General features: G+C 43.6%; 1 protein-coding gene across 1 annotated transcript in view; it reads right to left on the bottom strand.

The window, feature by feature from the left end:
* Positions 1-2,080: 2,080 nt before the first annotated feature.
* SF3A2 (splicing factor 3a subunit 2) overlaps positions 2,081-26,649 on the bottom strand; it is a 42,491-nt gene continuing 17,922 nt past the window's right edge. The window contains exons 5-9 of the mRNA XM_030218823.1: positions 24,588-24,697; positions 17,690-17,739; positions 4,880-5,020; positions 4,065-4,133; positions 2,081-2,781 (exon numbers count right to left, since the gene is read on the bottom strand). Of these exons, the coding sequence (XP_030074683.1) occupies positions 2,212-2,781; positions 4,065-4,133; positions 4,880-5,020; positions 17,690-17,739; positions 24,588-24,697 (940 nt within the window). The 3' untranslated portion in view covers positions 2,081-2,211. The remainder of the gene's footprint in view (positions 2,782-4,064; positions 4,134-4,879; positions 5,021-17,689; positions 17,740-24,587; positions 24,698-26,649) is intronic.

Here is a 26,649-nt window from a genome sequence, read left to right as displayed (position 1 = left end):
CCCCGGGGGCACCGAGGCGGTATCCCTCGAACTCTTGGCCCTCTTGAGAGCAGAGTCCACGACTGCTGAGTCATGTGGCGACTGGGGCCGCATCAACTCCAGGTCAGTGTGGACTCTATACTGGGACTCTGCTTTCTTGGGGATGGTGGGATTAGATAGGGGCTTCAACCAGTTCCGAAGCAGTGTCTCCTTCAGGACATTGTGCAACGGTACTGTGGAAGACTCTCTAGGTGGTGATGGATAGTTGAGGACATCGAGCATCTCAGCCCTCGGCTCATCCACGGTGACCACTGGGAAGGGAATGCTCAGACATGTCCCGGACAAAGGAGAGGCTCTCTGGAGGCGAGAGCTTCCTCTCCGGTGAAGGCGTGGGGTCAGAGGGAAGACCAGCAGACTCCTTGGAGGAGAAATATCTGGGATCCTCCTCCTCCCCCCACGAGGCCTCCTCCTCGGTGTCGGACATGAGCTCTCTGATCTCAGTCCGCAACTGGGCCCGTCTCCACCCTGAGGAACCGCGTCCTCGATGATGGTGCCGAGAGGTGGATTCCCAGGCCAGCGGGGACGAAGCTCTCTCCATTGATGTCGACGGGGATTCTACCTGAGTGGCGGTCGAGACCGGCGCCGCAAGCGGCACCAGTGTCGAAGACCGCATCACAGAGCCAGCCGGCGCTTCCAACAATGGCACCGCAGGTGAAAGCACCGGTAGGGCCTGGCGCATCAGCCCCTCCAGGATACCTGGGAGGATGGCTCGGAGACACTCGTCCAGGGCCGCTGTCGGGAGAGGCTGGGGAGCCAGTGTAGGCGTCGGTGCTCGAAGCTGTCCGGGTCCAGGAGACGGTACCGGGGTACCCAACGACCTGCGCATCAACACCTCTTCAATAGAGGGGGAGCGCTCCTCCTGGCGTTGGTGCTTTTTAGGGACCGAGTCTCTCGATGTCCCTGAGCTGCCAGTCCCATGCGCTGTAGGTGACCGATGACGGTGCTTCTTTGCAAGTTTCTTCCGATGTCCGTCATCGGCGCTCCGCGGCACAGACGAGGAGGAGGTGGAGTCCCCGCGCCCCCTGGGGTCGGATCCGACAGGGTTCGGTCCCGATGTCCCTGGGCGGCGGGACCAGCCGAGGCGGGTTGCCCACTCAGTCGTTCACCGCCACCATCGCTGGCAGGTCGTCAGGCCAAAGGAACCTGTGCTCCTGGGGTCGATGCCATGGTCAGCGCCGAAGTCGTCGACACCGGTACCGATGCCGAAGTTCCCGCTGTCGACACCGATGCCGCCAACGTCGAAGGGCCGGCGCAAGTTCCAAAAAGACGGTCCCGAAGAACTTGCCTCGTCACCTGCGTCCGCTTTTTCAAGCCGAGACACAAGGTGCACACTTTGGAATTATGCTCTGGCCCGAGGCACCAAGTGTGAGTATCGGACTGCGAGATTTGCCAGCCGCATCGACCACACTTTTGAAATCCGCTCGGGACCTTCGAGGACATCGACGGAAAAATTGCGTTGGCGAGGTCAAAACCGTCGATGGTGGTGGTAAAAAGGCCACAACATAAGGGAAACACGGACACGCGGCCTGACAACGGCGAAAATAAAGAGAGAGAAAGAATTAAAAAAAAAAAAGAAAGGGAGACTTTTCTACAACTTTTTTTTTTAAAAACACGACGAAAAACAGTCACGCGAAGAAGCGTACACAGAAAGAAATAGCGGACAAGGCCGCGAAACGGTTTTCCCGGGGCTGACAAGGAGAGGGACGAAACTGCGTCTCTCTCCAGCGTGGAAAAACAGAAACTGAGCGGGAGCGGTCGCGCATGGGCGGGAAGACGGCCGCGCATGCCCCGCGTGCGCTACCTCCTGCAAGACTTTTCTTCCGGTTCGTGGGGGCTGCCGTGGACGTCTACCCAGTCGTGAGAACAAGCAGCCTGCTTGTCCTCGGAGAAAAAAGCTTTACAAAATTACCCCATAATAGTTGTAAACCAAAATTAGAGCACATAAATCACTGAACACTTTCTCCAACTGACATTTTCACTACATAAGAAAGCAAATGTTTCAATTTCTCTCAAGGTATTATTAAATAAATACACGACCAAAAACTATTTGCAACTTTTTAATGAGTCTACATAAAATTCCAATGTAAAATTATTGAAAAAGAATTCTCTGACTGAATGCACTGTAAGAAATACTAAAGACAAAATCAAAGAGTAGATGGGTTATGCTCATTTTTAATTGCCCGGGGGTGGGGGTGGAACATTTCCAGGTCCTTCATTCGGCAGAGGTGGCCTCATCAAGGTAGGCATTGGAGCTGGCGGATGCACCCCTGGAGCTGGTGGATGCACCCCTGGAGCTGGTGGATGCACCCCTGGAGCTGGCGGTGGTACCGATGGAGGTGGCACTGATGGAGGGGGTACCGACGGAGGTGGCACTGATGGAGGGGGTACCGACGGAGGAGGAACCGACGGAGGTGGAACCGATGGAGGCGGTACTGATGGAGGTGGTACTGATGGAGGCGGAACTGATGGAGGTGGCACTGATGGCGGTGGAACCGATGGAGGCGGCACTGACGGAGGCGGAACTGATGGAGGCGGTACCGATGGAGGCGGCACCGATGGAGGTGGCCCTGGGGGTACAGGGCCAGTAGGTGGCATAGGTGGTAAGGACAAGCCCCCCGGAGGAGGGGGTGGCAATCCATTCATTAGAGTTGGTGGGGCAGGCCTCTTCACAGCAGGTGATGGAGCAGGAACGGTTTGCGGTACCACAGGTTTTTCCATTTTAAAATGAAACTGAAGGAAAAACTAGAAAAAAGAAGGGAAGAAACCTATTAGAATGTTTAACACTTTTTATGTAAAGATCCCCCCTACAGAACACAATAGATTAAAACACTTTCCTCACTTACTAATCACAAGAACCAATGCTTAACTTCTAACACAAACATGAATAGGCACATTCTCAAACCATGTGACTGAATATATGTGATGGTCAAATGACTCAGGTAGAAAAACAAACAATTGCGATGGATCTGTCTACTGCAAAGTGTGAATGAACTGGTATATTTCCACAACGAATAAAGATTTATACTAGGAAACGAATTCTGGGCATTAACCCAAGCACTATATACAACCACAGTGAAGCACTGGATTCTGCCTAAACTGCTCCCAGCCAAGCAAGGGACTGGGGTCTAACACAATCTTCATTCTCACACCAGCTGGGGAGAACCTCTATAACTTACACTACAGGTTGCCTAGACAAATTTAGATTGCTCCCTGTTATATGTAGAAGTTAATTCAGGTTCTCTGTCAAGTGCAGACATCTAACACATAACCATCTAATGCTGCAATTTCTAAGTCCAAAAGGTAATCGGTTTAAAAGTCATTTTCCTTCTTCTTTTCCTTATCTAGCAGCAAAAGGGTGGAATATTCTACCAATTGATATGACTTCAATTCAAAAAAATCTGTAAAATGTATATTTCAAAAGTTATGTTTTACCAAATTAATACTGTCTTATAATAGCTGTTGATTCCTAGATAATTGATCTAGTCTCTTGTTATTTTTGTAATCCGCTTTAAACCGTGAGCTATTAGTAGAATATAAGAGATCTGATATAATGTATAATGTACCATGGACTTCTAAGAACTACTACTACTATTTAACATTTCTAGAGCGCTACAAAGTGTACGCAGCGCTGTACAAACACAGAAGAAAGACAGTCCCTGCTCAAAGAGCTTACAATCTAAGAAGTCCCTTCAACTCTACCATTAGGATTGAAGGAAATGGAGGAGGAGTCCCAGGTTGCTAGGATTCTTCAGAAATCCAAGTGCACAACAAATTACTGTAAGCAATGGCCATAGGGTGTTTCAACACCACCTCCTTTTATCCAGTGATAGGCAGGCTGGGTAGTACTGCATGTAAGAAACTTTGGAAGGGAAAAAAGGCAAAAGCTTACAAAACCAAGTCTACTTGGTACAAAAATGCAAAATAAAATAGTGAACATCTGTGGAAAAACAACAGATGCACTACACACTATAGCGGACACTCCCCTCCCCCACCCTGTATGAAGTAGCATATCAGGTAAAACTTACCTGTTTTGTTTCTCGGTTCCAGTGGGTCCAGAACTTCGTTTCAGCTTTGTCAATTTCCCTGCTTGGTACCTGCATACAGATGGTTTTTAAAGAACAGTTAACAAATGTGATCACTTGGTTGCCAGCCAATCAGAATGCTTATTCTAGCCACATTCTCTGTCCCAAAGTGGGGACAGAGTCATGGACACATTCGGATGTGACTGGCAACAGTAGAAAACTACAAATATGAGGTTGCTGCTCCCATACATGCATTTTAAGCTCACAGACAACATCTGTTTCTACCTTCCCAAGAGGAAAAGATCACAAAGACAAAGTATCTGATTAAATAATTTAACCATGGACATTACCAAAATTGTTTTTCTTTTCTAGGAATATCAATATTTTGTTTACATTTTTATTGTAGACTACTTTGAGCCGCATTTTGTTATGAAAAAAGTAGTACAGAAAATTCCTCCTGCTTTTTCTTGGTTTTCAGGTTAATTAAAATCATCCAGTACTGGGCCTCCTCCTCTACCCCCTTCCCATCAGCTCACCCACCATAGCAACAATCCTCTCAATGGCCAGATGTATGGAAGTTTTGGGTCTAAGGGAAAAATGCTCGATACAAACACCCCATTAAGAGGTACAGACCATAGTTTCCACTAGAACATTTTGAAAAAGGTAATCAACTAGTGTTGCTGTTGCAAAATGGCTTGGACCATTCCTACTCATGAGGCTGGAACCACTGCCCCTCATTATCCACATCCCCAGCCAGCTCAAGAATCAGAAGCTGGCTCACAACATTAGGTTTAGCTAAGAAGGCTACCGATTCCAACCTTGAAAGCAATAGTTTCATAGGGCTCAGCTGCCATGAGAAGGTACTGCCAGCGTCTGTCTGGGGGTTCAATCCTTTGCTCGTATGCAGACATGAACCGATGCCGGGGCATGATGGTTTCTGCAATCTCTGGATAGTCAATCTGAGAGGAAAGAAGGGCCTGTGTTAGAAAAATCCACTTAAAGTTTATTTTTCTGATGACTCTCACAGTAACAAGTAGAGCAAATTCTGCATACCAGTGTTGACCAAGGAAGATTAGCTATTCAGCATAAGCAGGGAGGAGGACATTGAGAGACATATACATAGTATCCCTTTTGAGCAATGGAAAATAATTAATTCCTTCTTTTTCAGGTTTTTATTCTTTCCAAGCCAATACAATGTTGGAATTGTATAAAGGAGTTGAAAAAATGATTGGGGGGGGGGGGGGGGGGAGATAACTCTGAAAATTTAAATAAGGAATCTAAATCTAGCATGAAAAAAAATGGTAAGACACATAAAATTAAAAAATTGGCCAGATTTGACGCAGGATTCCATATAAATAAAGTCATCTCCTCATAAAGTAGCCCAATGAATTTCTATGGGAGAAGCAGTTCCAGTAGCTGTAGTATACAGTCATTGATACACTAACACAGCAAAATTGCTCTCCACTCCATTCCTCTCCTGGTCATGGAAACACAGAGTCTGCACCATTTCCCCCTTTCATCCCCACACACAAGTATGCAAACAAAGAACCCCTCCCCCTCCCCCCCCCACACCAAAATAAAAAACCATAAGTACAAATGGATGATCACCCATAAAAGTTTGGAAACAATTCCATAAGCCATGCTTTTCCCAGCACACTGCCTCCATTCCTGCTGGCCTAGCCCTAAGGGATTGAGACATTTGTCATTGTTATAAATACTACTGTGAAACCTAGTAACTGGACTATATATAGTTTTCTTAATAATAGCTATATATGGTGACACCTATTGATTGAACTGAGAAATTAGATTTTACCTGCTAATTTTCTTTCCTTTAATCCCTCCAGACCAGTCCAGAAACTTGGGTTTTGTCATCCTACCAGCAGGTGGAGACTGAAAAACTAATGAGTTGTGATGCCATAGCTTTAGAACCCTATGCAGCAGCTTGGCCAGCCAGTATTTGAACAACAAAGCAGTGGACAAGTATATAAAAGAAAAAAGATTTTTCCTCTAAAGAACTAAAAAACGTTCAACAGATAGGCATGAATTCTGAACCTTATAAACACTAAATATGTAGCATCCATAAAACAAAGAAAAGAAAAACAAAATTCTTATTACTTCCATAAGAAAGAAGAAAATACAGCATACTCCGGTTAAGTGCAAGGGACCTTAACTTCCACATAACAATCATTATCTCAATAATCACAAAGAGTCAGTGTAGCACAACTTATTTATTACTGTTATTAGACAGTCAACAATTTTCCTTTCTTGCTAAACGTTGTAAGGCATAGACAATTTTCTAAAAACATCAATAAAACTTGTCAAGCACAACTGTTGTCAAGTCATTAGTCTGTTAAATGAGAGAAAAACAAACCAGTAATAGTTTTTTTCTACAGTGTTTTGTCTATTTCTGTTGTAAACCAGGTCATAATAACGTTTGTAGCTCTGGTACCTATTAGCCTCAAGATAAGCCCTCACAATGTTCAAGCTTTGTAATGCAGCAGCAAATATTACAACTGCCACATAATGATCAAACTCCTCAGCCATCACTTCTCCTGCAAGATCCACAGGCAGCTCATCTATGTTTATCACCGAGGATGTAAGATTTTCATCACCATAGCATTCTTTCACAAAGCTAGCCCACTTAAAGGGCTGTGCCATTTAGGTGTACCGTTCAACTTTTCAGCCCTCTTCTGCTACTCCCGCTAGGTATTCCAACGGGTCTCCTTTTAATCTGTGTGCCACTGCCACTGCAGCTGCTTAATCGCTCAGGTGAAGAAAGAAAGGGCAAGAAACCAGCCCCCTTCCTCATTCACTCCCACCTACGTGCACAGGCAGCTGCACCTCACAATGAGGGAGAGAGAGGAGAGAGGCAGGACCACCCCACCAACCTCAGTGGCTCCCAGCTTCATGATGCGTGGCACGGCAGTTGTACATCATGAAGCTGGGAGCCAATGAGGTTGGTGGGGTGGTCCTGCCTCTCGCCCTCATTAGTTCACAGGATTGACACGTGCAGCTGCCTGGGTCACGTGGCATCTGTACATCATGAGGCTGAAGTGAATGAGGGAGGGTGCTGGTTCCCCTCTATTTCCTTTGGAGAGTACATCTAAATTGAGTGATGTTGCCAAAGAAGCCAATCGAAGCACTGTATTTGTTTTGGAAAATGCATTTATTAAAGGACAGCTGAATGGTACAGAAGCATAATTCCAGCAAATGTCAAACCCAAAACAGAACTGAACTGTGAAAACAACTGATAGTCACAGGCAACATAAATCTGTACAAACACATAAAAAGCAATTCTTGTAATTCAGCTGTCAGTTTAAATGGAATGTGTGCTTATTTGCTGGTGTGCCAAACCGAAGTAACATTGAAATGAATGGGAAAAAAAAATCGGGGATTGGAGCATTCTGATGCAGCTAAGCGGAGTGTGCGCTTATCTGACGTGCGTTTAAATTGAATGCACAGAGAATTATAATCAAAATGAATACCTCCAAACTACTCCTAGCAATCTACTCCTTAACACTGCTCCACACACCACTAACCACCTCACCAGCAGAAAGTAACATCGTACCCATAATACATAATCACCAAAGATCGATTGGACACACCACACCTCACCAAACCGACAACATTTTAAATAAAGAAAAAACAACAACACGCGGACAACCACAACAGAAGAGAAAGAAAGGTCCTACCAAACTTGTACCAACAAAGAAACGACTACTAATAAAACACACAACACCAACCACAGATGACCCATTCCAAACAATTCAAGTGGGTTATATCAACGACAGATCCGCAGTAAACAAATCAGCAATACTAATAGACTGGATCACGTCAGAAAACCTTGATCTACTTTTCATCACTGAAACCTGGATTCATGACCAAAAGGACCCTATAATCCTAGACCTGTGCCCTCCAGGTTACAAAATCACACACTGGACCAGGAAGGAAAAGAGAGGCGGGGGCATAGCATTAATCTATCGATCCCACTTTAACACCGAAACCACTGCGAAACCACTGTGGAACACCTCAACTTGAAATTGCCTCTAGCAGAATCCACAACAAAACACAACGCGGTCATTTGAACTGTGTCTTGTTTTACAGACCACCACAGGAAATTGGAAAGAAGGCCAGACCAATTTCACAGACCTCATTTCAAATATATGTATAACTGACTCCAATATACTAGTATTAGGAGACATCAACCTTCACCTAGAAGACCCAAACTCTACCCATACACAAGAATGCAAGGAATTCCTTCACTTATGGGATCTCAAATGGCCACATATGCAAGCAACACATGTCAAAGGGCACACACTTGACCTCATTTCGCATAAACTTTCAAATGACCAGAAGCTAATAACAACAGATATTAAATGGTCAGAACCACCATGGACAGACCACTACAAACTAAACCTATCCCTAAACTGGCGGAAAAAGGGTTCATACTGTACACAAGAGCACACAACCTACAGCACAAGAGGTGAAGTAGACACGAAAACATTCTGGCAACAGATGTACAATAATGAATGGACAGCACAAACGGACTCCATACACTACCTCATAGAATGGGATAAGAGGTGTAAAAATATACTAGATGAAATAGCACCATTACGAACAAGAACCTCACGTAAGCATAACCCAATACCATGGTTCAACAATGAACTGAAAAAGCTAAAAACGCAAGCCAGGAAACACGAACGAGTATGGAAAAAAAACAAAAGATGAACATACACTCAATACATGGAAACAAACCCAAAGAAAGTACATATACGCTATAAGACAGGCCAAAAGATTATACTATAAAACTAAAATAGGGAGACTACAAAGACTTGAAGAAATTATACCAACTCATGCACAAACTCCTAGACACCACTTTGGTCACAACAACAAATACAGACATCCCATCCGCAGACGATCTTGCCAAGTACTTCAATGAAAAAATTGTAAACCTACGCAACACACTACCTCAGGACAACACCGATATCGAAAACTTCCTTAATGAATTGGACCCAACCACTGGAGAATACCCAGCTGATTGAACCTGGTCAAACTTTGCTCTCCTCACCATCGAAACAGTCACCCAGGCGATTAGAAGGTTCACCAACATGCACTGTAAACTAGATACCTTTCCCAGCTACCTAATAAAATCCGCCCCTGACCGCTACATAACAGACCTCACATCCCACCTAAATTACATGCTTCAACAAGGCCTCTTCCCTAAGGAAAATGGCAATATCCTACTCACCCCAATACCAAAAGACACCAAGAAAAAAACCAAATGAAATCACTAACTACCGTCCAGTAGCATCTATCCCGCTGATAATCAAACTAATGGAAAGCATGGTAACTAAACAACTTACTGATTATATAGATACATTCTCAATATTACACGAATCCCAATCAGGATTCCGCCCCCTCCACAGCACTGAAACAGTACTAATCACTCTCCTAGCCAAATTCAAGCAAGAAATAGCAACAGGCAAAAGCATCCTTCTCCTCCAATTCGATATGTCTAGTGCATTCGACACGGTAAACCATAATCTACTACTAAGACTACTAGATTACTTCGGGATTGGTGGAAATATACTTAACTGGATCAAGGGTTTCCTAACTACAAGAACATATCAAGTGAAATCAAACTTAAAAATATCATCACCATGGAAAGTTGACTGCAAAGTACCTCAAGGATCACCGCTATCACCGATCCTCTTCAACCTAATGATGACCCCACTAGCCAAGTCATTATCCAACCAAGGCCTGAACCCTTTCATCTATGCAGACGATGTCACAATATACATTCCTTATAAACACGACCTGACAGAAATCACCAATGAAATCAAAGTCAGCTTGAACATCATGGATTCATGGGCAAATGCATTTCAACTAAAACTCAATAAAGAAAAAAAACACAGTCTCATCCTCTCATCCCAATACAGCACGGACAACCCCACAAGTATCAACACTCCAAACTACACCCTCCCCATCAAATACAACCTGAAAATCCTTGGTGTTACATTAGACCGTAATTTAACACTAGAGAGCCAAGTGAAATCCACAACAAAGAAAATGTTTCACTCAATGTGGAAACACAAACGCATGAAACCATTCTTCCCAAGGGCAACATTTCAAAACCTGATACAATCAATGGTACTAAGCCATGTAGATTACTGCAATGGAATTTATGCTGGATGCAAAGAACAAACTTAAAGAAACGTCAGACCGCCCAAAATACAGCAGCCAGGCTTATATTTGGAAAAACGCGATTTGAAAGCGCAAAACCTCTCCGTGAAAAACTACATTGGCTCCCAATCAAAGAACGCATTGCCTTCAAAATCTGTACCCTGGTTCACAAAATTATCTACAGTAAAGCCCTGAGATACATGATTGACCTCACTGACTTACCAACCAGAAACATATCCAAATCAACACGAACATATCTAAATATGCACTACCCAAGCTGCAAAGGACTTAAATACAAATCAACTTACCCATCCAGTTTTTCCTACATAAGCACACAACTGTGGAACGCATTACCAAAAGCCATGAAAACAACATTTGACCACCTAAACTTCCGGAATCACTAAAGACTAACCTATTCAAAAAGGCATACCCCGCAGATCCAACTTAATTGCCTGAACTCTGCAACGTAACATAAATAAAATATGTAATGGACATAACACAACTCTTCCATTGACCGTGCCACATGAACTTTGTCTTACCACAACATCACATTGTATTTGTTCTCAATAGAGTTTTCGAACGCCACTCCGGTACCATGTTAGCCACATTGAGCCTGCAAATAGGTGGGAAAATGTGGGATACAAACAAACACACACTTAAATAAATATATACTATTGAAATTAACCATGGGTGGGTTCTGGACTGGTCTGGAAGGACTCTAAGAAAGAAAATTATTAGGTAAGACCTAATTTAACTTTTCTTATCATCCCACCAGACCAGTATCCCAAAGTAGTAAATTATACGAGACCTCGCAATTCTTACTTTTAAAATCCACATTCATATTTTACCTGCAAACCCAATCTGTAATGGTGGACAAAGTAATGTGTGGAAAGCCATGTAGCCACTTTACAAATTTAACTGAGGTGGAATTAGAGTGTTCTGTTCAACAAGTGGACTGACCTCTAGTAGGGTGAGCTTTTTATGTTTCAATCTGTTTATTAAATCAGAAACAAACCAGATACATATACAGCTCACAAGTACATCAGCCGGAATATATGATCCTCAACACCCATTCCTAAACAATCAGACAAGAATAAACATACTTTGCAAGAGGCTTGTATTCTTATGACCCCTTGTGGAAGTAGGGTGAGTATTTAAAACTGAAGGTACTGGATGCCCACGGGGAATAAAGCTGAAGCAATTGCTTCCTTAGTCCAGCGAGTTACAGTGGCTTTAGATGCTTGTTCTCCCTTATGGGCTTCTGCACACAAAACAAACAACCTATCCGTTTTTCCTTATCGCATCTGTTCTCTTAAGATACTTCAATACTCAGCCCACATCCAACTTATACAAGGCTGTTTATTTCTCTTTCCTTAAAAACAGGCTGAGAGATGGACTGCTTAAAATAAAAAGTGGAAATGACTTTAGGATGGTAGCAGTCGAATCACTACTTTCTCATTGGAAAACAACAATAAAAGTTCCCTACAGGACAAAGCTTGCAACTCTGAAATGTGCTGAGCAGAGCAAATGGTAATGAGAAAAATAGTTTTAAGAGCCTTAAGCGCCTTTAAGCACCTTCATGAAGACTCCCCTTAGAGATTCAAAGGGTGCTAGAACAAGGGCAGACAGGACTAGGTTCAAATCCCCAAGGAAGGAAGACTGGATGACAAGGAGACAAGGATAAAGCGAAGTTATTCACCTGTAGCAGGTGTTCTCTGAGGAAGCAGGACGCAACATGCACACATATGAGTAATGTCATTTGATGGAGCCCGGTGCAGACACGCTCCCCAGTGTTCAATTACAAGAAGCTTTTGGGAGTGGCTACTGTGCATGCGTAAACCTTCCCACCCACGACCGTGACACAAGACCAATGCAGCCTAATACAAAGGCTTATAGATTGCAACTCCTAAGGGAGGTGGGAGGATATGTGTGCATATATGTCCTGCTGTCCTCAAAGAACATCTGCTACAGGTGAGTAACTGCTTTCTCAGAGGACAAGCAGGACACCAAAAACACACATATAGCTACCAGGATGACCAAAACAAAAAGGAGATCAAGAAGAAGGCCTGCAACAGGCTAAGACCATTATCTTTATGTCCCAATAAATTATGAAGAACTATCTGACCAAACTGACTGTCATGTCTGGAATCGCAGTAGTGAAAGGTGAATGTGTGGACTGAAAACCATGTTGCAGCCTTGCAGATCTCTTGATTTTACTTTAACTGACTTCCTCAATACTCCAGAATTAGAGATTTTTGCTTACCAACTCAAAGATTCAACTCTGTCAGATACTTTGACAAGTATCCTCTGTTACTGTTCTCCTGGTAAATGGGTTAAGGCCTATTCATCTTTCTATGAATTTCTTTTAAAAATTCTATCTCCAGCTCTTATAGTTTGATTTTAGGGGATATTAATATGCATTTAGAGGTTTTACAGAGTGCTAGAAGGAATGACTTGTTTTCTTTAAATAACTCTACACCTTTGCCTTCTCCAAGCTATGATAAAGAGTACCAACTTGATTTAATTTCCTTCAGCAGTAACAGATTCTTCACTAGTGTGTCAGATGTATTGTGGGAACAAACTTTAAGGTCAGATCATTTTTGTTGTTCATTTATAATTAATTTGAGTCAATGTAAATGCTCAGACAGAGTGACAAATGGTTCACTCCAGATTTATTAAAACTTAAGCAATTATGTAGAAAGAGCGAAAATGGAGTAAAGATAAAACTGATCTTTCTAGATCTCTTTGGCGGGAGGCAGTTCACAATTATAAAAAGGCCACTAGAAAGAAGTACTATACTGGACTGATTAGTAGGGACTGCTCTAATACAAAAAAATTATTTTTGAATGTTAAGTCACTTATAAATCCTTCTTCCACTGTTTAAAGCCAGGACTTAGAGCAATCCCTTTCAGCCAACCACTAGCTGAATATTTCCAAAATAATATAATTAAACTTAGAGTTGGGTTTACTGATATCTCTGATTTATCCTTTGATTGTCCTTTAAGGGAAGGGATATCAGTCAATCGAACCTGGAGTGATTTTGGGCCTATTTTCTGGAATGACTTTTCTAACTTATTTAAGAAATATGTTTCTTCTTATTTTATGTTAGATACTTGCCCATCTTACCTTATGCAGCTGGAACCCTTGGAGTTCTGTGCTAAGTTATTGTCTTGGATTGAACTGCAACTGTCTTAGGTAACTTCCCCGATAGTCCTGGGGAAATAACACCTATTCCAAAGGACATAAAACAACCTAAAAATTTAGTATCCAACTACAGGCCTGTGGCCTCTATTCTATTTTTTGCTAAGCTGATGGATGGTTTGGTGACACTACAGTTAACTCGTTACCTTAACCTGTATGACAGCTTTCATAGCTCTCTGTCTGGATTCCTTGCTCTTTTTAGTATGGAACAGTTTTGATCTCTCTTTTAGATCATGTCAGGGCACTCTTGAGTGAGAGCAAGAGTCCTTTACTACTGATTTATCCTCAGCTTTCGATCTGGTGGACCATACTCTCCTCTTACAAAACCTTGAGGATATGGGAATTACAGGGAATATTTTACATTAGTTTAAATGATTTCTGACCAAATCCTGAAAGGTCAAACTGAGAAATGGCACAATGCATGCCATAGGGGTCTCCTCTTTCTACTGTATTATTTAACGTGCTTTTGCGATCTTTGGGTTCCCTATTGGAAAGTAATGGATATCTACATTATATAGATGCTGACGATATTTCTGTGCTGACCCCAATACATTGTGTTCTTGCAATTGACCTTACTAGATTTCATTTGTGCATTGATCTATTGGATAAATGGATGTGTCATCACAAGCTTAAACTCAATACTGAGAAAACAAAATCTGTGTTTTGATACTAAGCCACAAGGCATTCCTAAATCTATTAATATCAACCAAATTGTTTACAATCTCTCTACAGACATTAAAAATGTTAGGTATTCAGGTAGATAGCTCAACCTCTATGGAAGCTCAGGTCAATGCACTAGTCAAAGTGTTTCTTTTTAATGAGGAAATTGCATAGTATTAGGAAATATTTTGAAATCCATCAAGTTGAGCATTTAACGTATGTGCTTTTGTTATCCTATCTTGATTACTGCAATTCAGAGTATGTGGGTTGTATTAAGGGACTGCTGAAGAAACTCCAGACTCTGCAAAATACGGCTATTCACCTAATTTTGGGATTATCTAAATATGACATTTCATCTTTTACGTTAAACTCCATTGGCTACAAATAGGGCTAGGATTCTCTTTAAATTGGTTTTCTGTTTAAAGTGTATCATGGTCTGGTATCCACTTACCTTCTCTCTCATTTTCGTTTTGTCGCTGTTTCTAGAGCTAGGAGATCTGGTAATGTTGATTTTATTTTGCTTATCCATCAGTTGAGGGTAAAAAAATGCCTGCAACATTTTGAGAAATCCCTAGCATTTCAAGCTGCTAGAGTATGGAAAAATTTCACTGGCACTTTCTCTCCTTCTTATCCTATCTTATGTTCAGAAGGAAGGTTAAGACATTTCTGTTTAAAAAGTCTTTATTAGGTATTTGATTTGCAATTCTTTTTTATTATTTGGTGTTTATTATTCCCAGAAGATAGTTCTGGCCACTTGTTTTTTTTTTTTTTTGTGACTCACTTAGAACTGCAAGGTAGGAGCGAGATACAAGTCAATATGTTATGTTATGACATAATGAAAGGAACCAGGCTCTTTTCATATCCTAACTACATCAAAGAAGTAGATGTCATTCTGGAAGATAAAAGGGTTGAGAACACTCTTCCTTAGTAACCTTTCTTCCTTAACCATGCCCTCTCAAGAGCCAAGTCATAAGATAAAATGGAGATGCATCAGGCATGCTGACTAGGCCTTGTACAAAGAAGTTAGTCTTGATGGAGAATTTCAGAGGCTCCTCCACCTTCATCCTCACCAGATCTCTGTACCAAGGCCTCCTGGGCCAGCTCGGAGCCAGAGAGCTACCAGTCCTGCATCTGCCTCTATCCATTGCAATACCCTGCCAATGAAGGGCCACGGGGAAAAGACATACAAAAGACCAGTCCACAGCCAGGGTTGAATCAAAACACCTATCCCTGCCTATTTTGGATCCTGTGACTGAAGAAGTCTGGTAACTTTGTATTCTGTGATGTTGCCATCAGATCTAGGTCTGGAAGGCTCCAACAATGAATGTACTACTTGGCAAAAGGCCTCCTCCATGAGACTCCATTCTCTTGGATCCACTGCATTTCTGGATTCCTTCTACATGAGCTAATGAAATGTCTTCCAGATTCTTTTCTGTCCATTCCATCAATAGCTTCAACTCTTCTGTGACTTGATGATTTCTGGTTCCTCCCTGTTTACATATGCCACTGCCGATGAATTCTAATTGCTCTACGATATACCAGATGATGAACTCTGAGAGCTAGACGAAAAACTCATGTTTCCAGGCGACTGACTACTGAGCTTCCTCTTGCAACCAGAAACCTTGAGTTTACCTGTCGCCATAATGTGCCCCCAACCAAGGAGGCTTGCATCTGTCATTACTGGGATGCAGTCCGGCATGACCAGACTTTCCTTTGAAATTGTCACTCTTCAACCATCAATTAAGACTTTTCTTGTTTCCTATTCAATGGTAACAGCCAGTTGTAATCCTGCAACCCAAGACCACAGAGACAGAAGAGATCTTTGCCAGGGGCACAAATGCATCCTGGCCCATGGTCACCACCACTGATCCCAACACATGTAGGTAGTACCACCTGCTTGGTTTGTGTAGTTGAGTCAGATTCTTTAGAGAGGGAGAAACACTTTGCCTAAGGAACTGTCAAACCTGGCTTCCAAATATTCCATAGTCTGGGAAGGAACAATGTTGCTTTTGGAAAAATTCACTCCCTGCCTAAGTCCTGCAGAAATTGAACTATTTGAGCAGTTACTGCTTTGCTCTCTTCTCGGGACGGCACATGATTAACCAAGCGTCCAAATAAGAATGAACTAAAATCCTCTCTGCTGCCCGTCTCATCTTCCACCAGGGTCGCTTTACTCATACTACCCCTCTCCTCAAGACCCTTCACTGGCTCCCTATCCGTTTTCGCATCCTGTTCAAACTTCTTCTACTAACCTATAAATGTACTCACTCTGCTGCTCCCCAGTATCTCTCCACACTCGTCCTTCCCTACACCCCTTCCCGTGCACTCTGCTCCATGGATAAATCCTTCTTATCTGTTCCCTTCTCCACTACTGCCAACTCCAGACTTCGCGCCTTCTGTCTCGCTGCACCCTACGCCTGGAATAAACTTCCTGAGCCCATACGTCTTGCCCCATCCTTGGCCACCTTTAAATCTAGACTGAAAGCCCACCTCTTTAACATTGCTTTTGACTCGTAACCACTTGTAACCACTCGCCTCCACCTACCCTCCTCTCTTCCTTCCCGTTCACATTAATTGATTTGATTACTTTATTTATTTTTTGTCTATTAGATTGTAAGCTCTTTGAGCAGGGACTGTCTTTCTTCTATGTTTGTGCAGCGCTGCGTATGCCTTGTAGCGCTATAGAAATGCTAAATAGTAGTAGTAGTAGTAGGTCATTGGCCACGACTACCTTCATTTCTGTAAATCCCAGGAACTGTGGGAAGGCCAAACAGAAGAGCACAGAATTGGCAATGTTGACCTAATATTGCAAATCTAAGATATTGCTGATGAGACACCCTGATTGGGATGTGAAGACAATGATTCAGAAAGGGGAGCTTCTTACGTCCTTAGATCTGACAGAAACCTATTTCCAAGAAAAGAAAGCAATAAATATTTCTACCAGACCACTTCAGACTACACACAATTGCCAGACCTACCACCTCTTGGAGACTGAAAAATACTGGCTGGCTAAGCTGTTGCACAGGGTTCTAAAGCTATGACATAGCTGGAGGTCAAAAGTTTCTCAGTCTCCACCTGCTGGCAGGATGGCACAAACCCAAATGTCTGGGATGCTTTGGTGGGATGATAAGGAATAAACATTTGTGTGGTATCTTCTTATTGAATGCTTTTCTTAGTTCAACAAAAAAATAGCACAAATTGGTTGTGACCTTTTCTACACATCTAAGTGGATGAAGGCGGCAGCTACATTATTTAAGTTGAAAATCTGGATACTACGTACTTTAATATTTGGTACAAATGCTTTGCTTTTTCATGTTCTGTAAACATTTAAGAAGAGGTGTAGAAATAGGTGATCAAGACTCTAATGCTTTTTACCTCTGGCCTTTCATTGATTTGGTACATCTGAACATATGAAACAAATTTCAAAGTCTCGGGCTACCTGACAGGAGTTCGAGCCATGAAGTCACAGGGCTCCAAACTGCCTTGTGAACTCACTAGAGGGGCTATAGGAACCTGAAAGTGTGCATGTGTTTCTGAGGTGTCACACCCAGGCGATGGGGGAAATGTCACGCTATTTTATTTACCTGGAAGAGGAGACTTTGCTGGCCCATTTCTTGATCCCTCTGTTTTGTTACTGCAAGAGAGAAAAGGGGCAAAATTTAATTTCAGAACCTGACCTTGAAAATCCCTGCATCCTGCACATTGATTACAATCACAAGAGAGCAAGGGGCAAGTGTGACGGATCCAAGTTCATGCCTTTAAGGGAATACTCTATATGCTATTGCTGAATCACAAAACTTACACTATGTTGAAACACTGCTCATATTAGTTAATAGTACTCAAGGCTTCCCTGTACCACCTGTTCCCAGTCCTACACACAAGGCCCAATCCTGCTATCACCAGTCAGTGAAGTTGTTTACTTGTAATAGATAGCAGGATAAAAATCACAGACCAGACCCTCTCTCGCTCCCTAGCGACCAATGCCCCTCATCCGCAGTCTGTTCTATAGTTAAGGGCAACTTCAACTATGAGGAGAAGTGGGAGGGTTGTGTGGCTGATTTATCCTGCTGTCAATGGAGAACCTAAGTTACCGGTAAACGACTTCACTTTCTCCATGGTCAAGCAGGATATAGATCAGCCACACATAGGGTGAGCCCCAAGCCAAGGGTACATGGGAGTCTACTATATTTAGCAAACCTTTGCAACCCGGGAGTAACACTTTGGTACGTTGAAGGTAAGATGAATGGAAATCAAATGCGTAGCTATAAAGCACAGACTGATATGTGAAGGAGAAAGATACTAGGGAGGTCATATAAGTGAACCAAAGAAAATGTGAAAGATGGAGGAGCTAAAATGAGAAGATTAAAATATTCTGTCATTTCAAAATACAAAGACAATGAAAATGAGTGTTGATGTATTTTGGAGATGGAAAAGTAGCAGTGATGATAGGTAACTGCTTACAGGATTTCAACAGTGAGTGTATGGAAATAGACCAGCACATGTTTCCTGCTCCTCACAATATGGAAAATATCTACCCGATATTCCTATTATGTTAGTGTATTATGAAGGTACACCCATAATAAAACAAAGTTAAGGATGTTCCTGTAAACTTCGACATGAGTTTGACTGGATGAGATCAGGGAAGTATAATGCAGAGATTATACTGTGAAAGCAACCTTGACTAGAGGGCAAAATGTTTATACAAGCAACCTAGTTACTAGGGGATTGGTCATGTGGTATGGGATTACAGTGGGATGATTAGTAATAATGATAATATAATAATCTGGTCTTATATCCCGCTAATGCCTCACAGTTCAAAGTGGGTAATATATCACAAGTGACCAGAACCATCTTTTGGGAATAAAGAACTAGAGAAGATAATTACAATCAGGGATTTTGATGCAAGAGAAATGTCTGAAAAAGGAAAGTTTTAACCCTTTTCCTAAAAATGAAGTATGATAGAGAAGTGAAAAACGTCAACAAGATCCTTTCAGTGTCTGGCTGCCTGGAAGGCCAAAGTTAATTCAAAGAAATGTAGTTTCTTCTTTGCCCTAACCGAGGGGAACAAAAAGGCCACCCTTTCTTCTTGCCAACTTGGCAGCAAGAAACTGGAAATGATCATAAAGATAACTGGACACAAATCCATGAATAATGTTAAAAAAAGGAGGCAGGATAATTTGACAATTGCTTTGGCCTCGATGGGCAGCCAGTGCAATTTTATAAAGCTGGGGAAATGTTATTAAATCTGGATAAACCAAAGATCAAACTGACTGAAGTATTTTGTATAGTGTGTATCCTTCTAATAAGACTCTTATTGCAACCCAGATATATGAGATTACAGTAGTCTATATGGGAGATTAAAAGCACCTGTACTAGAAGATCAAAGTATCTTCAAACACATCACAGTAGCCTCATTAAGAGAAAGCATTTCTTAAGAGGAAACTTGATTCTCCAAGGAAAGTGCACTATCAACTAAGACACCCAAAATCTTAACTGGAGAGAATTCAAAAACAGCTTGACTGATACAAATTCCAGCCAAGCTAAGTGTGCAGTGAAGAATGCTTTCTTTTGCTTTTGCGGTCTTTTAGGCACCTAGACAGACAAACAGGAGAGGCAGTAATCTGCTTGCAAATATAATGTGAAACACCTAGACAATTGAAAAGGCTGGGATCTGAAACAGTATTTTGTTAACCTTTCCCATTTCCCTTTTATACATCCTCAAGAGCTTTAGTGACTACATTTGTCTGAACTTTCCGAGATTAACGCTGGCCTAACTCGGGAGTTCATTTATAGTCTTTAATTTCCTCCTGCAAGGCCAGTCATCTTTGTGTTCAAAGCAACTTGTGGTTTTTACAATCTTATCCATATTATTTCAAGGCAGGTTCTGTATTCTTTGATTTCATTTTTGTGATAACTATAGATTTCTTATACATTGGGGTAAGTCTTGTTGGATACAGCTTTATGATTCCACCCTATCTGGGGAACAGCTTTGCTACATCCCACAAGTTATGGACTCATCTGTGGAATGGTAAGGAAGGAAAAATTATGTCTGTCTTGATGATTTTCTTTCCTTTAGCCCCATTCTTTTGTTTCTTTTTTTCTTTTGCTTGTTTACTTTATGCACTGATATCCTGTTTTCTTCACACCACAAGTTGGTTCTTCTTCCATTAGGAGATTTCTCTCTGGTTTCTTCAATCAAATCCACTTTTAGGAAAAGGGGAATGGGATTTGATGTACTGCCTTTCTGTGGTTTTTGCAACTACATTCAAAGTGGTTTACACTGTATATTCAGGTACTTATTTATACCTGGGGCAATGAAGGGTTAAGTGACTTGCCCAGAGTCACAAGGAGCTATAGTGGGAATTGAACCCAGTTCCCCGGAATCAAAGTCCGCTGCACTAATTACTAGGCTACTCCTCCACTCCAGAGTGGGAATATGTATGTCACTATCTGCCATCATTTACTATGTATGTTACTACTATTCAGTAGCTCAGGCCTTAGTTGCAAAGCTCTAAATCATTATGGTTTTATAGCTTCTGCTTCAATTAATCTGTATGTCAGTAGAGTACAATAGTTCCTACCTCAGTTGGTCAGCTGTGTGTCAGTGGACTACAATTCCTCTTGTTTCGACTGGAGAGTTACATGTTAGTAGAAATCAATAATACCTTCTTGGCAGGGACGGCTCAGCCAATGGACCAGGTGAGGCTCTGGTCCAGGACGCTGGCGCTAAAGGGCACCAAGTGCCCTGAGCCCATGATGTCACCCAGCCCAGTTTTTTTTACTCTTTTCTTACAGTGTCCGATTGCAAAGAAGAGGGGATGGCGCAACGCTCTCAGCAGTTTGACCCTGCTTTCTAGTTCTTCCATTTCCTCCTCCTTGGCTCTGCCCTCCGGGAAAATAGGTCACCACTTACCACGCATCTGGATGGTTGCTTCTTGCAAGGCAGGCTGGGACTGGACAACCAACATCCAATTCTAGCCTACCTTGCAAGGAGGAGTGGGGACGCTGAAGCATTTAAACTGCTTCAGCGTCTACCGCTCTCTTTTCTTCGGAGTTTGGAATTGGTCCTCTCTCTGCTGCTGCCTGCCCTCACCACATGCTGCCTGCCCGGACCGTGTGGCCCAGCGCCCACTGCTTCCTTTCCAACTACAGCTGCTGTTTGGTATTTAACCTTCTCCTCTCCCCCAAAGAAACTGCTGTCCTAGGCTACTGCCTAATGTTGCCTAATGGCTCAGCCAGGCTGGCTCTCCTCACAGCCTCTCAGAGGAAAGGCCAGCACATGGAGCTGAAACCCCAGGAACTCATCACAATCACTCTCCTGAAAATGGACAGACTCAAAAACCCACTTCCCTGCTAATAATAAAAGGAGAGAAGGGCTCATGTTTTCAGCTCTCTTATAAAACAAGCAAAAAGGAGGAAAAAACTTCACATAACCATGAGCAAACAGACAAAACAGTGAGGTGGTCAGCTCTCTTATGCCTTCTCTTCCCCAGCATAATCTCTCTTTTTTTTCACAGTGAAAAACAGACCGTGTGAGCTTTTGCAGAAGAGGCAGATGACAAGCAAAGTCTGGCAACCACTAATATAACCACCACCTTTTTCCTTGTCCTTTTACCTTTCAGAGTGTGTATTTTGCAAAAAGCACAACTTTGCACTTCCAATGCCTGCTTTTATTTATATATAAAGCCAATTAAACCTGTACACAAATCTATATAAAAAAATATTCCGCTTTCTGTACTTTTTCTTAAGATGTCTATAGCCAGCACCTCTCGGGAACTGAATTTCTTCAGAGTTTATTCTGAAACATTGCTGTCTAACCTCCAAACTCTGCCCCTGAAGTGGCTGTCTATGGTCAAGATAGAAGTTGTAAAGAGAAAGTGAGGTAGCTACACAAGAGTGAGGCTTGAACACAAGGAGAAAGGCTACTGGAGAAGCAGAATGAGGCTAGGAATACACTGTAAGAGACAATGAGGCTAGGAATACACTAAGCGAGAGTGAGGCTATTGGAGCACCAGAATGAGGCTTGGAATACACAGTGAGGTATCCGGAAACAAGATCTAGGCTTGGAACATTACTTGAACAATAAATAACGTCCAAAAAACCCCACACTAATTGTAAGTCCTCCAAGGATCTGGAACTAACTGCTATGTCTAAACCTAACTCACAGTATAAGAACAGCACCAAAAATACGGCCAAGCAGCGTTCAAAAGAAATGATATGCAAATAATATGCACAGTAAAACTGCGCAAAGGTGGAAAGCATGCACATTTGTTTTGTGCGCTTATACCAGTCCAGACTACGGCCGTTCTCTTGTGCACATGCAGTAGTTTTCGTGCATCATGTGCACGCATTATATATGCGTGCAATAAAGAGCGGAAGTACTGCTTTAAAAGAGCTGTAAATGCCAAGGTCTACATTCCCGCCGGACTTCTGCTACCTCTGTGCCTGCCGTGCTGCTTCCTCACTGCCTCTACTGGGCTTGCTGCTGCTTCTGTTCTGCTATTACTGACCAGGTAAGGGGGCCGTATGGATCGGTCTTGTTTTTTTTCAGTTGGGGGAGTGAAAATTTAAAATGCTGTTTGGGAGTGGGGAGAATCGTCGAAGTTGCTGTTGAGGGAGGAAGGGAGGGCTGTTGAGGAAGGAAGGAAGCTGTTGGGAGGGGAATCGTAGAAATTGCTGTCAGAGGAGGAAGGGAGGGTGGTATTCTAGAAGTTGCTTGCTGTTGGGGGGGGGGGGGGGAGAAAGGGAGGGCGGTCTTGTGGAAGTTGCTTACTGTTGGGGGGGGGGGGGGCGGAAGGCGGTACTGTGGAGGTTGCTTGCTGATGGGGGCTGAGGGTATGGAAAGCTGGAAAAGGAAAGTGGAGTGGCCTAGTGGTTAGGGTGGTGGACTTTGGTCCTGGAGAACTGAGTTCGATTCCCACTTCAGGCACAGGCAGCTCCTTGTGACTCTGGGCAAGTCACTTAACCCTCCATTGCCCCATGTAAGCCGTATTGAGCCTGCCATGAGTGGGAAAGCACGGGGTACAAATGTAACAAAAAAAAAAATAATAATAATTGTGGGCTAAGGGGAAGGAAAGCAATAGAATGAATTTCTTGGGGGGGGGGGGGGGGGAAGAGTAAAACAGAGGGTGATGCTGTATCACATTGTGGGGGGGGGGAGGGGAGATTTTTACAGGGTAGAGAGATGTATGCTGTTATGCTGAATAGAGGTGGTGGGGGTTATATTTCCATTCCGATCTGTTTCCTTGCCTAGTCTCTGGAACACTGATTGTGGTTTTGCATTTAATATTTGTTTTTTGTACCTAATAAGGGTCAACTTTTAGATGTCAGTCACTGTTTGTCCTTATATTTTATTTTCTATTTATTGTTTAGAATATGTCAGTTTCTGCCAGAAGTGGTTTTAGACATGGTTGGGGGCCTGGGGCCCACAAGAAAAACTTCACTCACTGGTCTTCAATCAGAAGAATAGGAGTGGTAAATCTCCAGCTTTGAGATGGGCCACCCTTGGCATCTCTGAACTCCTTTACCTTTGCTGGCAAGGATACTGAGCCCACCAGCCAAATTAAATGGACTGTCACTGCTCCCCACTGCTTGTTTCTGGCTCTGAGCAGCATGCCAGGGCTTCTTGCGCAAGTATGCGTGAGAATTTCTGGTATGCTGCTCAGAGCCAGAAACAAGAAGCAGGGAGTGGCAGCAGCCCATTTATTTGGCTGGTGGGGCTTGGCCTCCCTGCCAGCAAAAGTATGCCTAGAATGCTTACATTGAGGGGGGGGGGGGGGGGGGGGAGGGAGGAATACATCCTGGCGGTTTGTGTTCTTCGTCTGTGAGTGTTTTTCTAGGAACCGTGGGGCCCCAGGATTGCAGCTCCCAGTGTCCCTGGAAACCACTGGGGAATAAACTGCGGGTGGAAGAAACGCCCAGAGGCAAGTGGGACCTAGTGGTGGGTGGAGGGTATGCAAGTATAGGTGCAGAGGGGCCTGGGCAGAACTGGGTAGGACCCTCCAGGTGGCCACAGGGTTAACCCCATGTGGGTGCTAAGGGTAGCGCTCAGGCATTACGTGACACTTGTGACATGAACTGGCCACTGTTGGAAACAGGATACTGAGCTTGATGACCATTTGTCTACCTAGTATGGCTAGTCTTATGTTTTTATGAGCGAGGAGGAGAGGCTTCAGTTGCTGGGGAGGAAGCATTCACGCATGCCCCGAGTTTTTTCTAGGCTCTATTGGGCTTTTGGTGAGAGAGTCCGGTCTGCAGCTGCTGGGATGGTATCATCCCTGTACATGTGGCTCATGATATTCTATTTGTCCAAGGAAAACTGCACATACTCACATACTGGGCTGTCAAGCACACTCGTCCACATACGTGGTGCTCCCTGTTGATAAAGAATCATCCTCCTCCTCCCCCCTCCCCCCCCCATGCCCAGACAATTTAGACTAACAATGCGGGGAAACGTTTGAGTTTTTGAAAATCACCCTATACCTTTGTAACCTGGTCGGCCGATTTTCACAAACTTTTTCACCTCTACTTTGACCTTTTCTGGAGCAGGCTGGGCAGGTGCCTCTTTTGCTTCTTTAGCTGCTCTGCGAGCTCTGAAATTGAGAACAAGAGGTCATACTAGTGTTTAAAAAGAGTTTTTTCACACAAGCAGGAATGCTGCAGAACAAATATTCTTTAATACAGTTTCCTATTTTTCTTTCCATTTCCCCACCAATTCCCTTAGTCCTGGCTACAAACCCTACACTTCCAACACCAGCTGAGTGCTATAGCAGTCCACACTACAGCAGCTGGGGAGGTTAAAGACTTTCAGATACAAACATATGGCTTTTCCCTCTCTTTGCTTAATGTATTATGGCTGGAGTATATACAAAATCTTGAAAGTATGTTGTGCAAACTTAGAATAAGTAGTCCATTGTATGCTATGGCTCCATTACATTAAATTACTTCAGGTCTTCCGGTGGAGCCGAGCGGCAAGATGGCCGCGGTCTAGGGGAGCTCCGCTACACCGCTAGCGGGTTCTCTATCCCCCCGCTCTCTGGGCCCCCCCCGCAACATCCCGGCGATGCCCAAAGCCCCCCAGAACCAGTGGGTTCCTCCGAAGGTCTTCCGACGCGCTCCGCAGCGCGGGAATAGCTGGCGATAACAAAGCATGCGACCCGATCTAAGATGGCGGCTAGAGGCACAGAGTGAAGGAAAGCAGAGAGACAACAGCGCAGAAGATCAGCGAGTGGAGTAAGAACACTGGGGCTTGGCATCGGGGAGCCTGGAGGTGCGACAGCGTAGTGGGAGCGGGAGAATAAAACTGACTGCGCTTCCGTTTTTCCCTCCCCCCTCCCCCCCTGGCGAACGGGCATAGAACGGGATATCGGAGACACTGAGAGACCCTGTGATAACCATACAATACAGGGGGCCAAGAGCATTCATGCCTGCTACAGAGTGGAAAACTGGCACTGCATATAATAACACATACCATCCAGGAGTGTTTACTGTTACAGCACTATTAGACTGTTGAGTGGAGACTACAGCGGCCAGTGGAGAAGAAACGTGCCAGTATTAAATTACAGCAGAGACTTAAAACTGCCAAGCTTAAATCAGACTCTGACAGCTACATAGCAGAGCCTACATAACTCTATTGCACACTACCACAGGGGTTTGCTGGTAAACTGAAGACTGTGGGCTCTCTCTGGCCAGCAAGTTGAGGGAGAGTTTGGGAAGGGATTGGGCCCACGGTCTGGGTAGGCGTGGAGAACTGGCTCGCTGGACTCTTGGAAACTTGACTGACGGCACCTGTGAGCCTGTAGGAGCCTGACCCAACACACCACTGCATTACCTCAAGGTAAAAGCGCCTGCATCACGAGATCGGACGCACAGAGTCTGGCAAGAAATTATAGCACTCTCTGTATGGAGCAATTTTTGAGGCCCAAGTCAGCAGGAACAACCCGAAGCGGCATTAAATACGATAAGGGGAAAAATTCCCTGCCATCCACTGGGGCCAAGATGGCAGAAGGGAAACTTGAAAAGCTTGGTGATTTTTCTGAAAAACAACTGGCTCAGATCACCATGGCGGTTAGTGCCGCACTTAACCCAAGATTCGACTTGCTAGAACGCCAAATGAGCAGCCTAGAAGCTACCATGGCTGACACGGTGAGACGAGTGGGAGAGGCGGAAAGTAGAATCTCAGCGGTAGAGGACACGAGGGCGCAGAATGTTCAAGATGTCACACGTATGATGGAACAACTTAAGGCACAGCAAGATAAGATTGAGGACATGGAGAACAGAGCACGGAGGTGCAATCTGCGAATTGTTGGCCTGCCTGAAGCAATCCCTGAGAAATCACTAGGGCACCTGTTGGAAAAATGGCTTAAAAAATAATTGGCCCTCTCAGACAGCTATGGAGAACTGTGTATAGAAAGGGCCCATAGGCTTGGCCGCTGGCAACAAGGGCAACAAAGACCCAGACTGGTGATAATTAAAGTTCACAACTATCTGCACAAAGAGGAAATCATGAGGGGCTTTCGACTGAAAAGGGACACTTTAAGATACG

This window comes from Microcaecilia unicolor, chromosome 11 (genome assembly GCF_901765095.1).
Source record: "Microcaecilia unicolor chromosome 11, aMicUni1.1, whole genome shotgun sequence".
NCBI classification, from domain to species: Eukaryota; Metazoa; Chordata; class Amphibia; order Gymnophiona; family Siphonopidae; genus Microcaecilia; species Microcaecilia unicolor.
This window is presented reverse-complemented; position numbering and strand designations above follow the sequence as displayed.